General features: G+C 37.6%; 1 protein-coding gene across 2 annotated transcripts in view; it reads left to right on the top strand.

Annotated features, from left to right (window-relative positions):
• slc22a16 (solute carrier family 22 member 16) overlaps positions 1 to 17,089 on the top strand; it is a 97,643-nt gene that overhangs the window by 50,270 nt on the left and 30,284 nt on the right. The window contains exons 1-5 of one of the 2 annotated variants that reach the window (XM_052024528.1): positions 5,015 to 5,233; positions 5,684 to 5,763; positions 6,142 to 6,615; positions 11,784 to 11,901; positions 15,258 to 15,810. In XM_052024528.1, the coding sequence (XP_051880488.1) occupies positions 5,219 to 5,233; positions 5,684 to 5,763; positions 6,142 to 6,615; positions 11,784 to 11,901; positions 15,258 to 15,810 (1,240 nt within the window). In that variant the 5' untranslated portion in view covers positions 5,015 to 5,218. Of the gene's footprint in view, positions 1 to 5,014; positions 5,234 to 5,683; positions 5,764 to 6,141; positions 6,616 to 11,783; positions 11,902 to 15,257; positions 15,811 to 17,089 lie in introns of those variants that run through there. The other variant, XM_052024527.1, reaches the window with a different exon arrangement.

The raw sequence follows: 17,089 nt of genomic DNA, 5'->3' as shown, positions 1-17,089 counted from the left end.
ATCCCCCAGTTGAACTAATTGCAGAGGATATGTGTCATTTGAATAATGAAATTTTCATTTTCTGATATTTTTTTTCAATAAAACATAGTCCAGATTTGTCTTGAGTTCAACAGTTATGCAACCGCATGACAGATGACTGGGGTCAGCTGCATAAAGAAGATCTGAGGTTGAAGTGGGAAAGAAGGAAAGTTAATTCGTCCAGGGCCAAGGGTACAATCGGAAATATGTTTTGCTTATTGGATACACAGAATAATATTAAACAATGTCCGTTAAGTGCTGGCACAAGGTCTTAATTCATTTTTAGTAGCTTCAGGTGCGTAGTCAATTCCTGAAACGTTATGTATTTTAAATAATATTTTTTGTCCTGCAGTCAGTTGTTCCAATCATTGACTCCTGTTGTACAGTAGCTATATAGTTGTACAGTTGTCTGTGAACCATGCTGTCCTTTGCTTGTCCACCCACTTGGTGCAGTTAAATATGTGCAACCAGCCTTGAGTACTCAGGTTATAATGGGGTCCTTGTGGACAGACAACCTCCCTAAAGGTGGATGGAGGAAACTCGGTGGCATTGCACTGATAATATGTCCCTTTGTGACCAGTAAACTGGCATAGAAACTGTTAGCTACAGAGAAAGCTTTTGAAATACGGTTGTTGGTCTACCAGAGGACTATCAGGGGTTGGTTGTGCCCAGACATAAGTATGGGTGCAGCCAGTCAAATCCAGTGGCATTTGTCAATAGCAAGTATTTTCTTTACCAAACATACTCTGTGCTATCACATGACCTAATTTTAGGTAGTCTTCCATCCTGTTCAATTGAATGGAAGAACCACTACTTGACTGGTGGGATTTCGAGTTACACCTTTGGATTGCTGTAAATCTAGGCTGAGTACAGAAATAACTAGGCACACAAATATAAGCTGTTAAAGAGATACATTTTGGTTTTGCACCCTTCTGGAGTTGCTGTATATTATTCACAACACAAACTATGCCTTGTGGATTCTGCCTAACATTGCAATCTAGGAGAGCATTAATCTCGACATACAAGAAGAATGGCTGTGTTCCTGCAGTGGATGAAGAGGACTTCGCACATCCTGAGACAGGGAGACACCATGGTGAGACATTAGTTCAAACTTTAATAATTCATTGTTCACTTAAAGCTGTCCCTCCCTTTCTCACCCAAAAGAATTTGATAATGAGTTATCAAGATGTAATAAAACTGATTTTTTGATTAAAAATATGTTCTGCCTCATTTACCTCATTTCCATTCTAATGTCTTAAAAGATACCAAAGACAAGCTCTGGAAACTTAGATGTAACAGATTAATAGAAAAATTCAGTTTCTTGAATGAATAATAAAAAGTCATAAACTAGTAAATATTTAAAATTGTTTTTAAAATAATGTGTCTGCAGTTTCTAATTGTGGCGCTTCATATGTCTTAGAACTGCTCCCTAACAATTGCATGAATTGGTGGCTGTGATCTTCCTGCATCCCCATTAGTGGCACTGCCTGTAGAGGAAGGACTGCCATCCAGATCAGTTTGGTAAGAGACTCATAGGATTGATGGAAGCTAGAATGCAGCTGAGTAGTACTAACGCAATTAATTGTTCAGTACCTATACCATTTAAAGAGGATAGCCTTATGGCTCCTGCTTAAATTACCACACAGAGGTCACTCAATGCAGTCTCAGCTACAGAAAGGAACCGGAGAGTCCTCATCCCAGATGCTAAAATGTTACTCTGCTGATTTTGGAAGGCTTCTACCTAATTGACTTGATGATGGTTGGCAGTGGATGTGAATACTATCTAATTTCTGAAGGACCCCATCGGGAGAGCAAAATTGCCCAACATTTTGCTATCTCTGCACACAGATTTTGTTGGGTCGGTTCCCTGATGTCGACAACAGCCACAATCAGAGCAATTTGCATTGTAGCTCCGATGTCATAGAAGCATGTGTTGGTGTAGTCTGCAATCCCTCACTAAGGCTGTTAAAACCCTCAGTGAGCTTAGATTGCAAACTGTTAACAAGATTACGTATATTAGCTCCATGGTGAATTGTTCCAGTAAAGCAAAAGGCCAGTGCACTATGCATGTCAGTGTGCAGTTCCTGCATGGTTTGCTCCACTGCATGTTTGTAGGTCTGTTTTGCCTACTTCTAACATCTTAAGCTGCCAAGCAGTTTTGTCCAGTAGATGATCACACGATACTGTGACTTCTGCTGAATGGTAGCTAAATGTCGACAATTATGAACCAGTAGAGTGCTTTACATATTTTTCCTCCTGGTGCAGTTAAGTAACTGTAGTGAGGTGTGAGTGCTTATGTTGTGTAGATGTTGATAATTTTGCTACCATGATTTACAGCCTTCCTCTGCTGATGTCAGTGGTGGGTGTTACAGGATAAGGAGTTGCGATATTGGTTTCTGTTAGGAATAATGTGGTGAAACTGAACGCAAACAAGTTGTGATCTGGGTCTTCTATATTTGTTCACGTGTTGCTGATTCCCTATCTTGTTGCCTTTATATTTTAAGGTTCTGTTTCATCTTAGAGTTGAAATGTAATGGTAATTATTATTATGATATCCAGAACCAATGAGCTAGCTGCTGGTGTTATAAAGTCCTGAGATTCCAGGGAGAATATATTTGATGCTTATTCTTCTTGAGCTCCCATCAGGTACTGGGATCTACCTGAATTGTACATGCGACCTAGCAGTTTTTCTCCTTTTTATAGTAATTTAGGAAACATCACTGTGCTTTGTTTATTTCTAGGGATAGCATTCAATCACTCACTATTTCTTCCCATGCTTGCCTGCATGCTTCAGTGCATAGATGTGGCAAATACAGATACTTTCTAGCTATGGCCTCATTTGTAGACATCTCTCCTTCTGCCTCTGTGAAATGTGGCTTTTCCATTGCTTCTCTACCGTTTTCTGCAGTGTTCTAATGATGGCATTAGCAGACTGTAAGTCATGGGTCATCTAATTCATTTCTTGTTTGTTAAAGTTAATTATTGCAATATCTTTCTAAGTGAATTACTTAATTATCCATTGGCAGAAAATGCAATAAGCCACATATGTATTAACTTTAGTTATAATAATGTCAATCTACTACAATGCATACCAGAAAATAGGCATTACTCTCCAATCATCAGAACACAGTGCGGTACAAAATGGCAGAGGTTTTTGTCACTGTTGCTCAAAACAGGGAACATTAATTTTTTTGGTTCCAGAACAAATACTTTTTTATATCTGAAATAATGTGTCAGATTATTTAAAATGAGAATCAGCAAAACAGTAGAAAATACTGAAAAAAAACAGATTATTAAATATATTAGTGCTTACAATGTTCTTCAAATAGATCAGATGCAAGAAGGAATAAAGGTTTGGAGCATTTGAAAGCAAAAGCTTTTATCTGACAGGCAGAGAGAGACCAAATTACCTGTTTCCAACATGAGGGCTTTCACTTGAAATGCAGTATATCAGTGAAATGACTGAATCTGCTACAAGCAGCAAATTACCAACATAACATTATCTTATCTTTATCTTAGAGAAGATTATATCCCAATTTTGCAATCATCTGTTGCTATCTGGCATCCTTGCAAATTTTTTAAACCATCTGGAGAAAGCTTGGTGCAGAAGATTAAAGCAAATATGAATTGTGAATACTGAAGCTGCATTTAGTGTATCTCATTTCCAACGATGTACCTGTCAAGTTCCATCACTGTATTATTTCCTTGTTATTTTTCTGTTATTATTCTTAATTTACCCCATTTTCTCTTTTTTAATATCTTGTTTATATCCTGCACCTTGACACTTGCCTGCATTTCTCAATGATATTTTCAGTCACATCTGGATATACAATCCTTCATAAAACTTCAGTATTCAGAAGGCAGGAATCAGAAACCAAAGCTCAACTAGTGATTGCTATAGCTGTAAAAAGTTCATATCACTATAGTATTTGTCTAGGAAATGGTGATTCAATTTAAAAGACATCAAGAGTTTTGTCAGAAATAGATTCATAATTTAGCCTTATGAAACCTTGGTTTTAAAGTGCTAGGCACTGTATGGGCCATGTTAAAAAGCAATCCAATGGGTTAAATAAGACAGCTAAGGATAACCATATTATCACTTAAAAACTTTTATATCCTACATGAACTACATTTAACTGAATAATCTGAAACTGTGCAGTGTCAATCTGTCATAGACTGATCCTGTGGTGCACCTGTACACCCATAGTAGTAAAGAAGTCCAAGTGAACAATGTTGCAAGTGGTAGTATTTTGCCCTGTGAGAAAAATATAGTTTAATTCTTACTAACAGCCTACTCAGAACTATCATGTTGGGTGTCACTGTCAGGCAAGAGCAGCTCCACTGCCTTGTGTAATGGATCCATAACTGAACAGCTCTCGCGGAGGGAGCGTGGCTTAGTGGAGGATTAAATGCTGATTTGTAGTATGTATGAGTCCTTAAATAACTCTAGAATGTGTTATCCATACCCAGGCAGAGTGTTGATGTTGGAAACCTCTTAGTGATGCATTTGCCCATTAGAGATGCATTCTGGAGACATAGTAAATGAGAATCCCAGTAACCTGTTGTTTATTATTAGTGGTTAAATTTTACCTGATAGGAAGTAAATTAGAATGAAAATACTCCAAAGTATCCATAGGGGATTCATCCACAGTATAATAGAAGGTATACAGAGTGTATATTTTCTAAACTGTTTCTATTTAAGTCATTAAAAAAATCAGGAAAGAGAGGCTGTATTATTTGTTTATTTTATCACATATCACAAGACAGAAAATTGCATAGTTGTGTGTGGTCTCTGGTATGAAGCAAAATGCTTCTACTAGGGTAAAAAAGTACAGGTCACGTGGTGCCCTTTTAGACTGCCAATGCAAATATGTACAGAGAGCTAAATGTCATGTGCAAGTCAAGCCAAGTTGGTTAAGAGTTCAAAATAAAGAATAAAATGTTCTTTAAAAAATGTAATCGTTGGTTAATGTTGGGGGACACAAGTTACCACACAGCAGCCTCTGTAGAGTAACAAACATAATTGAATAAGAACAGCTTTAAATGTAACAAGAAGCTGCTGTTGGAACAGAACTGTCGTGCCCCTACAGTACTGTGCTAAAACAATGAAAAGTCAAGTAACACTTTTTCCAATGACTGTGTCATGCAGCTTTCAGATCAGGTTGATAAGTTCAAAATGTGACGGGACCCTCAAGTACCGATGATAAAATGTAGGGTAAGTAAAACTGACGGGGGAAACAAAAGAAATAATATGTTTGATGTGACATTGTTTTACACTTCAGCAGGCTTTGAATTTTGATCCAGGGTGAGAATAAGCAAGGTTACCGGTGGGTGGGTGGTGATGGGACTGTATTGAAGGGGTGGTGGGTGATGGGAAGGGAAGGGTGTTGCTGGTGAATGGATGCATCTTTAAGCAAAAGTAAGATTTTAGGGTCAGTACGTTGACGGTAACATTTAATATTTTTATCAATTTTATGCTTTAAAAAGTGAATGTTGAAAGAAAATAACTGAGGTTTATTTCTCTTGTATGCGCAATGTGTATTTTTCTGCACTGGTTTGTGGGAGGAGTCCAAATTGCTCCATTCCCTATTTATCATCTTACTTGTCCTCGTGCCAAGTCTCTCATTACCTTTCGTCCTTTTAAATTCTCACTCTTTCTGGAAAGGCAGGGCAGCAAGTACCACTAATATCCATGGCACCACAGACCCTGGAAAAGCTCTTTGACAAACTTGGTCACTTTGGAAGGTAAATATACTACAATTTTTGTTTTGGCTTTGTTAGTTTTGATTTAATTGAAAATATTAAAACAAATGTTGCATAGTATCTGTGTTTGGTAACTACTAAAGTTGCACATGCCATAGCATTTAAAGACTAATGGCAATCTGATCTTAAATTGCATATCAGAAAATTTTAGTTTTATCAGGAATCTCTTTTTTAAATTGTATTTAAATTAAGTTAAGATTACAAAATATGTTATGATTGGAAGATATATTAAAATAAATTGGCTTTTAACTTCCTTTCTTTGAGTTTATAATCTTATGGGACAGTTGGTAATTTAAAAAATGCAGAAGGCTTTGATGCACTGCTTAAGTATCCTAAGTCAAGTATCTTTGTGTTTTACAGATTCCAAGCGTCTGTCTATTTCTTAGTCAATTTCCAAACTATAGCATGTGGAATCCACTATTTGGCATCGGTGTTCCTCGCTGCAACACCACAGTTTTTATGCAAGTTACCTGGAAATGTGACCACAATCCTTGTTTCAAATACTACAGCCGACCCAGGAGATCTGTGGAACTTATGGGTTCCAGGATCACGCAGTGTTATTGCAGAACTGGAAAATGGAGAGATCTGGGAGACAGAGCAATGTAGTCGCTTCAAAATAATCGGGAGTTTCGAGCTGGGGAATTACTCTAAAGGCAACAAGTCACGATATTCCTGCTCTGATGGTTTTATCTATGATCAGAACCACATTGAAAACAGCATTGTGACTGAGTGGAACCTGGTCTGTGACAGGGCATGGTTAGCCAAACTTACCCAGCCCATCTTTATGCTTGGAGTCCTTCTTGGTGCTGTGGTATTTGGAGACATTGCAGACAGGTAAGTATTCTGTTCTTGTTAACTCTAGTGATTCTTTTAAGTTCCAATTGTAATATCTGTTCTATTTTTTCTCTTAGTCATATATTTCTTGGTCTACAACCCCTTCCTCCAGCTAAGTTGGCAGATGGGTAATTTGCATCCAGGCTGTTCCTTACCAATCAACTGTAAGAGAAGGGCAAGGCCCCTTATTCCCTGCTGTATGTTTTAGAGCAATTAGCCTTTCCTTTGTTGCTATCCCATCTATACAATGCTCTGTTTGGGAAATCACTGTGGAAGGAAACACAGGTGCAATCAGCATTTGATTGCAGTTTGCCAGCCCCATTTGTTGCTTTTAAAAAATTGACTTCTGGAAGAAAAAGTCTTGAGTACTCAGGTCATTATCAGTTAGGTTTCAATTAAGTTACTTCCTATATACTATGAAAGTATCAAGTATTCCCTGGTAAGGTCAGGTGCACCTGCATTTGGATGCTAAGTCCACACCAAATTTAAAAGGTATCTCAGTGGTCTGAGAAATATCCCAAAGTCATAAGAATTTTACAGCACAGGAAAGGGCTCTTTGGTCCACCCTATCCATACTGACCAAGTCCTTTACATACAATACATTTCGTAGAAATTAGCTATTATATAGTCAAATATTGTCTACATAATAAATCCCAAAATAGCAATGAGATGAATGTTGGCAGTTTCTTGCCATTTGCTTGCAAATGTATTGTGCATCTGTAAATATAAAGCACATCTTTCAAAAGCCTTGTAGCAAGAGTGCAAATAACATCCATTTTACATGTTAAGAGAAAATGTGACTGACTTGTAGTCACTGAGCTGACTTGGCTCTGTATCTGATGTATATTATATCGGCAGAGGAGCTGTAACTGTGTCTGTATGAAGTCTAAGTCATTGCGCTCCATTTGTCATATATGAATCATAAAGATTACATTGCCCATAAGAGGTCTAGCTGCAGAAAGCTTGAGATCTGCAACTCTCCTAATGCCATGTAACTGAGGCACTTGTGTCATGAGCTTATCCTCCATTGGAAATGAGTTTGAAAGTGGTGAATCAAATGTATGGTGGTATTGGGATCTGGCAATACAAAGTAAAGGGATAGGAACATGCTGGAAAATTTTAGATGCAAGGCTTGGTGCACTTTACCACTTTGGTAGATAAAGTATCACATATATTAGAGTACAAGGCAATACAAATAAAGCAGTCTCACAAAATGTCAGCCAAAACGTTTGGAACACTTTCATGAGATGAGAGCCAACTTGACAGTTTCTTATCAGCTGACATCCCCAAATATATATATATATATTTCTTTCCCTGTATTCAGTAGCTTCCCATCTGCAAATAATTTACCTCTGCGACTATGTAAAGTTCAGATTTTACCTCATTGCCCAAACTTAAGCTTTGGCTTCTAATACTGAATTTAAGCTACTCTCCAAAATCTGTCTGCCTCCCAATTATAAATTGCCAGTGGAGCTGGAACTTCAGTCAGGAGAGAACATTGGCATTTAAGTATCACACTCGTCTGGGAGCAGGCAACAGCTGACACCAGTGGCTGCTTAGTATCTAAAGTGGGTGTGCTGCCATTAGTGAAGGAGCCTGCCAATGAGAGAATTTGAGAATTAATGTAGCCCACATACACATTAATTCCTACCTACATTTTTAGACTAATCAGGCATGTGCATTTCTAGTCTCATTTACATGCCTACCCAGCAATAAAGATAAAAGTTCCAGAGGGCAGCCCAAGAAAGGAGACATGCCCATTTCAAAATGTTTCCTCAGTACCAAACTGATTAATAAGATGACTTAATTCAGGAAAGTGTGCTAGATTAAGTATGTTTTTGAAGGAAATAATTTATTATTAAAAATTTCATCCAGAGTTTTGAAAGAAGTAGCTTTGTTATCATCTTTTAGAATTCAACAGATTCAGGCAGATTGGAGGGTAGCAAATGTTACCCACTTTTTAAGAAAGTAGGGAGAGAGAAAACGGGAAAACTACTTGACCTGTGAGTGGTTGGGAAAATGTTAAAATCTATAATAAAGACACTTAGAAAACAATAATATGAATAGAGTTGATGTGGATTAATTGAAGGGAAATCGTGTTTGACTGATGTGTTGGAGTTCTTGGAGGATGTGTCCAGGAGGGTAGGTAAGGGGAAGTAGTGGGTATGATGTACTTGGATTTCAGGAGACTTTCAATTTGGTCCCGTCGCTCTCTGTAAGGAGTTTGTACGTTCTCCCGTGTCTGCGTAGGTTTCCTCTGGGTGCTCCAGTTTCCTCCCACATTCCAAAGACGTACGGGTAGGTTAATTTGGGTTTAAAAAAAAAGGGCGGTGTGGACTCGTTGGGCCGGAAGGGCCTGTTACCACGCTGTAAATAAAAAAAATAAAGAAAAAACTGGAGGCTGCTGAACAAAATTAGACAAATGGAATGCAAGTTAATATAATAGTGTAGATTGAGAGTTGTTTAATAGATGGAATACAGAGAACAGAAATAAGATGGTCCTCCTCAAGTTGGCAGCTGTGTCTGGTGCTTTACCACAGGGATTGTTGCTTGGGTTCCAAATATTCACAATATATATATCAACAATTTAGCCGAGCGGATCAAATTAACATTTCCAGTTAGCTGATGACATGAAACTGTGAGAATGTGGAGAGTGACAGGGATGCAAAGTAGCTTCAAGGAGACATAGATACGCTGAGTGAATGGGTAATAACATACCAGATATAGTACAATGTGCATAATTGTGAGGTTATCCACTTTGATTGAAAAAAAACTGAGTATTTTTGAAAAGGTGAGAAATTGGGAAGTAATGAAGTTCAAACAGACCTGGGTGTTATTGTACACAAGACACTGAAAGCTTAACATGCAGGTGCAGCAGGCATTTAGTAAGGCAAATGGTACATTACCCTTTACCGCTAGGGGATTAAACTATAAGAATAAAGATATCTTAGTACAATTAGATAAGGCCTTGGTGAGACCACGTCTGGAATATCGTATACAATTTGGGTGTCTTTACCTAAAAATAAGGATATACTTCCTGTAGAGGAAGTGCACTGAAGATTCACCAGATTGGTTTCTCCAATGGCAGGTCTGTCATATGAAGAGAGATTTTGTAGGTTAGGACTCTGTTCTTTAAAGTTTATAAGAATAAGAGGTGACGTCATTGAAATGTACAAAGTCCCTGGTAGGCTTTATGGTATAGATACAGAGGGAATGTTTCTCCTGGCTGAGGAGTCCAGAAATAAGGGCCAAAATCTCATAATAAGGAATAGGCATTGAGAAGAATTTTTTTTTCACTCAAAGGGTGGTCAATCCTTCGAATTGTCAATGGAGGGGAATGGAGCACCAGTAACTGATTTTGTTTAAAACAGAGACTGATTACATTTCTAGATATTAGAGGATTCAAGGTATATGGAGATAAGGCAAGGAAATGACGTTGAGGTTATGGAAAAGCAGAACTTATGGAAAAGAAGATCAGGTCTGAGGGGATGAATGGCCTACTCCTGCTCCTCTTTCAAATGCTTTTGTGTTCAAATGGCATTCTTGCCAAAAGTCTTCCTTAACTGCTGCCATATCTTTTGGCAAAACTAAAATTGCTATGTTAATATTTCACTTCTGACTCTACTGAAACCCAACATAATATACTTACAGGCTCAAAGTGATTCTGCATGGTGAACTTTAAAGGTTATTTCCCAACTGTGTTGCTATCTCATCCTTGTATAATTGTACGGAATAATACATGGAAGCTGACTCACTTCTTTTAAGTGATACCACATTTTAATTCTTACACTTCATTAAATCTCATTAGCTTGGAGAATGTAGACGAGACTAACAAGTGAATGCCCAATAATAAAAGATCCATGCTTCACTTTGATAAGTATTAAGCTGAATTTTAATCAATATTTTTTGATATTTCCAAAATAACCAAAGTTGAATCATTTTTGACTTTGGCTCCTTGTGTCATTTAAGGTCTGTTTATCTATTTATGGCCATTGTAAGCTCATTGTTTATTGCTCGTTCACAGTTGATCTTGAAAAGGTGTTGGTGATACAGGCTTTTGAAGTGCCACAATCCTACATAGTGAAGGTAGTATTGCATAGGGAATTACTCTGTTGTGATGTAGTATTTTGATGCAATTCAGAGGCTTGTTAGGTCCTTGAGTATGTGGGTCTAAGGTCATGTATATGCCAGAATATGTAAGAATGCCATGTTGCCTTCTCCAAAGGACATTATGAACTGGGTAGGATTTTGGTAGTTCTATAGTCATCAACACTATTGCCAGTTTTTATTATGGAATAATTAATTAATTGAATTTAAATTCTCCAGCTATTGTGGCAGGATTCAAACTCATTTCCCAGAATACACAGTCCAACTCTGAATTACTAATAGAAAACAAAATAGAGATGGATTGATGAGATTGCTCGGAAAGCCAGCATTGACTTGCGGGGCTAAATACCCTCCTTCTATATCATAAGGAAATATGAAATAACTACCATGAAAGTGACTATGGACAAAACATCACAGGTCAACTATATGTCATAATTCTCCATATTTCCCAGAGACACTGGCTTGCCTACCAGCACATTGTTTTACTTTCATACTAGGTGGTATTGTTGGGACTTACCCTTTGAACTTGCAATTTGAATTTCAGATGCCACATATATGTGTAAAGATGCTGCCTCCTCCTGTGTCTATTACATATGTCCAATTGTCCTATAATTTTTTTTCTGAGTGTGCTCCTCTTGGAGGACACACATAAATTCTACAATTCAGAGAACAGTTAATAACCGCTTGGACCTTATGTCAACCAATGCTGCTCCAAGATGGTTGTTAGTATCGCATAATACTGTCTCGAGGTGAAAATCTCCTTCCAAGTTTTTGTTCAATGGGAAAGCACCTTACCTGCTCAGTCCAGCTGAGGGTATCAGCTCAGGAGAACAGAGCCAAGCTCTGCCACTTATCTGAATTGATGACGGTTTTTAGTAGGAACCACTTTGGTATAAGCTGAAGTTCACAGTGTGCTAAAACTACATAAATCAATAAATATTAATTTCCTGAGATAATGAATGTATTTATGAAGCTACAAAAATTAGGTTTACTGCTATATTTCATTGTCTCAGATATTAGAAATTGCCATTCTGAACCTTTTCTTTTTAAAACCTGTCCAGATTGGGTCGACGATCAATACTATGGTTCACAAGTGTAGCTCAATTTGTGTTTGGAGTTGCTGTTGCGTTCACCAATGATTATTACAGCTTCATCATTGTCCGCTTCCTCTTGGCCCTGGTATGTACGAACTGCCCTATGTGTTCATTTCCTTTAAGCAGGAATTAAGTACTATAGTCACTTCTGGTGAAAGTTAATCCAGGTTTCAGAATATATTTCAGACCAATGCATTTAAACAAATCCAACTTAATGCAACACACAAAGCACTGGAGGAACTCAACAGGTCAGGCAGCATCTATGGAGGGAAATAGACAGTCGACGTTTTGGGTTGAGACCCTTCATCTTGACCTGAACGTTGACTGTCCATTTCCCTCCATATTCCAGCGTTTTGAGTGTTGCTCCAGATTCCAGCATCTGCAGTCTCTTGTGTCTCCAACTTAAGGATTGTTTTTGTAAATTATGATTATGATATGAAGTTGATATGTTTTATTCTTTCTTTTCAATTGATGAAGTAAATTTATCTGTTCTACATCTACTGTTCCTTGATTGTTTTTTCCTTAAAAAAAAACAGAGAGGTTGCAACAACTGTTTCTGAGTTACAAATTTAGAATAGGATGTTATTGTGAAGTTAAATGGAGCAAAGCAAGCCGGTGGGCCAAGGCATGGATTTTAAATGTGACCCCCTTGGGAAACACAGCTCCTGTATGGGCTACTGGGGATGAAAATGTTAGGAAGGCTGTAATGCTAGAATGTATGACTATTGGTGACCATGGAGGATGTAGATTCAGGGAAACTAGCATAGTTGTAAAAGGTACATACTTGAGCAGCTAAGATAAAAAAAACATTAAAGGTCATAATGCGTTCATTTTTCTGAGAAAGGGATTCTTTTTTTAAAAAAGTTTATACGGTCCAACCTCCCCTTGCAGTTTGTGTCTGAATTCTCATAATTCTTAAAGGTTGAGAGATCAGTGGTGTTAATAAGAGTATTATACACATCTTGTTAACAGTGAAGAGAACTGAATGAAGAATTATGTAGTATCAGAGATCAATAATTTCTGGATATTAAAGGAACCAAAGGATATGGAGAGAGTGCAAGAAATGGTACTGAGGTAGAAGATTAGCTATGATCTTGATGAATGGTGGAAAAGGCTGGAAGACCATGTGGCCCATTCCTGCTCCTTTTTCTTCTGAAGGGAATAAAAGGCATAGTGGGAGATTTCAACTACCATTTGATAAATTGGCAAGAAGAGATAAAAATGAAGGAAAATCGAATGGAATTTTTTACAGTGTGCTCAGGATTCCTTTCATATCCTGTATGTATAAAGCCAGGTAGAAGGGGAAATCGCCGCTGTATCAGATAATGGGAAGTAAAGCAGAGTAGATAAGAGAAATAACCATTGGGAAGCATCTGGGAAATAATTATCATAGAGCAATAATTGTATCTGAAATGGGAGATAGAGCAAATCCAGTGAAATATAAACCAGTTAGCCTAACATCAATGGTATGAAAAATGGCATAATCTTTACTCAAATTTATAATAGAGAACCATCAAGAAACTGAAAATATAATAAATGTAGATAGGAAATATTTCAAGAGGAAAGGTCAGGATTAGTGAACCTTATTGAATTATTTGATGAAATAACAGAAAGAATAAACAAGGATAGGGAAATAAATGTACTATATTAGGATTTTCAAAAGGCCTTCAAAAGGATTTGGTTGGTAGACTCACAACTAAAATTAGAGCATGTGGTGTTAGGGCCAAGTTAACAAGAAAACAGATGGTCGTTATTTAGACTGGAATAGATGGGCAGTGGTCCTACAGGCTTTAGTGCAGGAACAACTTTGTTTCAATTTAGTCGTGATTCAGTCTTGAGAATTGAATACAGAGCCTCCCCAGGTTACAAATAACCTGATTTACGGAAACCTGACTTTGCGCAAATTTTCCAAAGAAAGGGTGGAATGAGCCTCAAGAAGAGCACAAAAGCAAGAATATATTTTAAAATGTCAAATGACTATTTCTAAGCTGCTGAAGCAGCATCACTGCCAAGGGGCATGCAGGTGATTTGATCTGAATGTTCTGAAAACAGCAAGGACAACAATAGTTATCAGTTTTGATTCCCCCTGTAACCATCCCACTTGTCCTATTCAAGTTACCTGACATCTGTTTGGAGCCTCTTATTATGGTATGGCTGAAATAGGTATTTACTCTGGCGATCAATGGTTGAAACCTGCATCTTGGACAATCACTAATGCTTCAGCACTGTATACCCTGTTCCAAAATAAATAAATGTACATAATATTCAAATAACAACTTAATTTGTAAGAGCAAAATTGTCTGCAGATTCACATATTATTATTGTTGCAAATAACTGATGAAGATTTCTGTTGAGGGCCTCGTTAATAATACAAACCTAGGTTTATTTCACAAAAACTGCATTGTGTAGCCAAGACATGAGTAGAAGACAGAAAGTGCTGAAAATATTCAGCAGATCTAGGAGCATCTATGGGAAGAGAAATAGAGTTAACATTTCAGATCCAAAGTTGTTTGTCAGAACTGGGAAAGAGAAAAAACATGTTGGATTCAGTTGCAGAGATGAGAGGAGAGAAACAAGTTACTTGTAGTTGCTCTGAACACATGAGTTCCTCAACTTAAAGAGTAATTCTGATCAAACCCTCTGGATAGGAAACAAGCATGTTCAAGTTGAGTTCCACTCTATTATTTTATAGTCTATTGACTAGAATAAGAAGTAGAATCAGTCAGCATGAAACACCAATTTGTTTTGTGCCTGTAGATTATATTAAATTTCCCCCATTCATCTAAAATTCTTACCCTTCTTCTTGCTTCGATGGGTCTTTAATACTCGTAAGAGAACCAAGTTTTGGCTGAGAATGCCTTTAATATGTCAATAGTAAAATAAAATTGCAAGTTATTGCCCTCTTTTTATGGATGCAAGTTATCCTTTGTTGCTTCAATTGCTTAGTATGGAAGTATCAACCGCCATTTTCTTGCTAATTCCTAGTGTGAGCTTTGTGATGGAAAAAAATGGCAGTCTTCACAGATGCCATTGTCTCAGAGCTGCATTACTGCTGCTGTTATGGGTTAATCATCCCATCTGACTGAAGGGGTGGGAGTAAGGTGTTAGTGGGCATGTGTGTTTAGATCCAATTAAGTATATTTAAAACCTAAGAAAATAGGGGATAATAACATGTTGCTGCATGCCAAACCCTAATCTCAGCTAAACTGTATGTTAACCAAGACATAGAAATAACAAAATATCAGGGTTCTTGTTCATCTCTGACAATGGAAAGTCAGAGGCCAAAAATAAGGTTATCTACCCAACCTCTACAGTATGGGTACTGTGTGCTAAAGGAGAAAAAAGATCCAAAGTAAAGAGGGTAGCTTAAAAGTTTTAACAATGAAGAACTTTACGGAATTAGATACAAATGTTACATGTTTATTTTTGTATTTGAAACAGGTTGCCAGTGGCTACCTCGTGGTAGTATTTGTCTATGTGACAGAGTATACTGGATTGAAGGCCCGCAGTTGGGCTTCCATGCACGTCCATGCTTACTTTGCTGTTGGCATTATGGTAGTTGCCTTGGTTGGATTCCTGGTGCGGACTTGGCGGCTCTACCAACTTATACTGTCGCTTGTGACCATTCCTTTCATCTTTTTCTGCTGGCTGCTACCTGAGACACCTTGGTGGCTTCTGGCTAAAGGGCGAATTGAAGATGTCCAGAAGCTGGTTGACAGAATTGCCCAGTGGAACAGAGTTAAGATCCCTTGTCACCTCTCTGTGATGCAGGTGAATAGTCCTGAGGATTCAACTGACAAAGAAATTACAAACAATCAACATGTGACCAAAGAAAAGAAAATGAGCATCTTGGATCTTTTCCGTACCTGTGATTTGGTTAAGAGGACCATAACAGTTTGGCTGGTGTGGTTTACAGGGAGTCTGGGCTATTATGTTAGCTCTTTGGGCTCTGTCAATCTGGGTGGAAACGAATACCTGAACCTCTTTCTAGCAGGTAAGAGTATAGTTACATTGAAACACAGGTGGGATTACCTGGCATTTGAATATAACTAAAGTAAGCAGCCCATTATTATTTTAGTGGCCCCCACATATACAAAAACTTCATGTTCATCTGGCAAAGAACACTTGTTTTTGTTTTGCATCTAATGTTAAATTTTAGTCATTGAATCATACAGTACAGAAACAGGCCATTCAGCCCAGTATGTCTGTGCCAACCAGTGGGGACCCACAAGTATTAATCCCATCTTCCAGCACTTAGCCTTCTTTGCCTAGGCGATTCAGGTGCTTGACATTTTCTTCAACGGCGTTCTCTCTGCAGTGGTTAAAAACTTATGGGTGACATAATAAGTGAATATCAGATTGCAATTAAAATTGAAGGGGCAAAACTCTTCAAATGGTCCAATGGATCTAATTTCATTTGCTAATGCTAGCAAAGACATTTAATGACCAGTATTTTATCAAAACTGAGTCAGAAGTGAGAAGTTCCTAAGATTTCGTAGTCGGAGCAAATGCTATGGAGGGGATTGATGGTAAATATGACTTTCATGGGGCAAAAACATAACACAAAACCTAATCTAGAAAATATGCACACTTGATTAAGCAGTGCTGATTAGCATCCTACTGAATCAGAAGCTATACCATTCAAGGGCATTGTAGGAGTGGATTTTAATTTGGTTTTTAGTCATTTGACTGATTGGCTTTGAATATTCTGCATAAATCTCTATCCTGGTCAAAACTAAAATTTTTAATGTGATAGAATATATTGAGTTCTTTATTTTTTAATGCTTTTTTTTGGAGACTGTAGATGGGCAATGGGAAAGCTAGTTGATTTAATGCATTTTTTTTTACAAGAGAGGTATCAAATTTGATATGATGGAAGAGAATCTGATTCACAAGTAATGCTCTTAACAGTGATTGGATTTCAGAAGTTTTTGGCTTGACTCACAAATGGAGAACTCCATCACATTATAGAACATTTTGGGAACATTTCATGTGCCTGTCTAAATGCCTCTTAAACACTGCTGTTGTATCTACTTCTATCACTTTCCCTGACAGTGCATTCCTGGTACCTACTATCTTCTGTGTAAAACAAAAACTTGCCTTGTAAATCTTTAAACTTTCCATCTCTCACCTTAAAACTATGCCCTCTAGTACTTGACATTTCCATCCTGGGTGGAAAAGTCATAAGAAGCTTTTATTTATTATTTTTTCTAGATCTGGACATCACTGGCAATTCCTGCATTTATTGTCCAACCATAGTAGCCCTTGAGAAG

This window comes from Pristis pectinata, chromosome 10 (genome assembly GCF_009764475.1).
Source record: "Pristis pectinata isolate sPriPec2 chromosome 10, sPriPec2.1.pri, whole genome shotgun sequence".
NCBI lineage: Eukaryota > Metazoa > Chordata > Chondrichthyes > Rhinopristiformes > Pristidae > Pristis > Pristis pectinata.
Note: the sequence above shows the minus strand (reverse complement) of the source record. Positions and strands in the feature narration are given on the sequence as shown.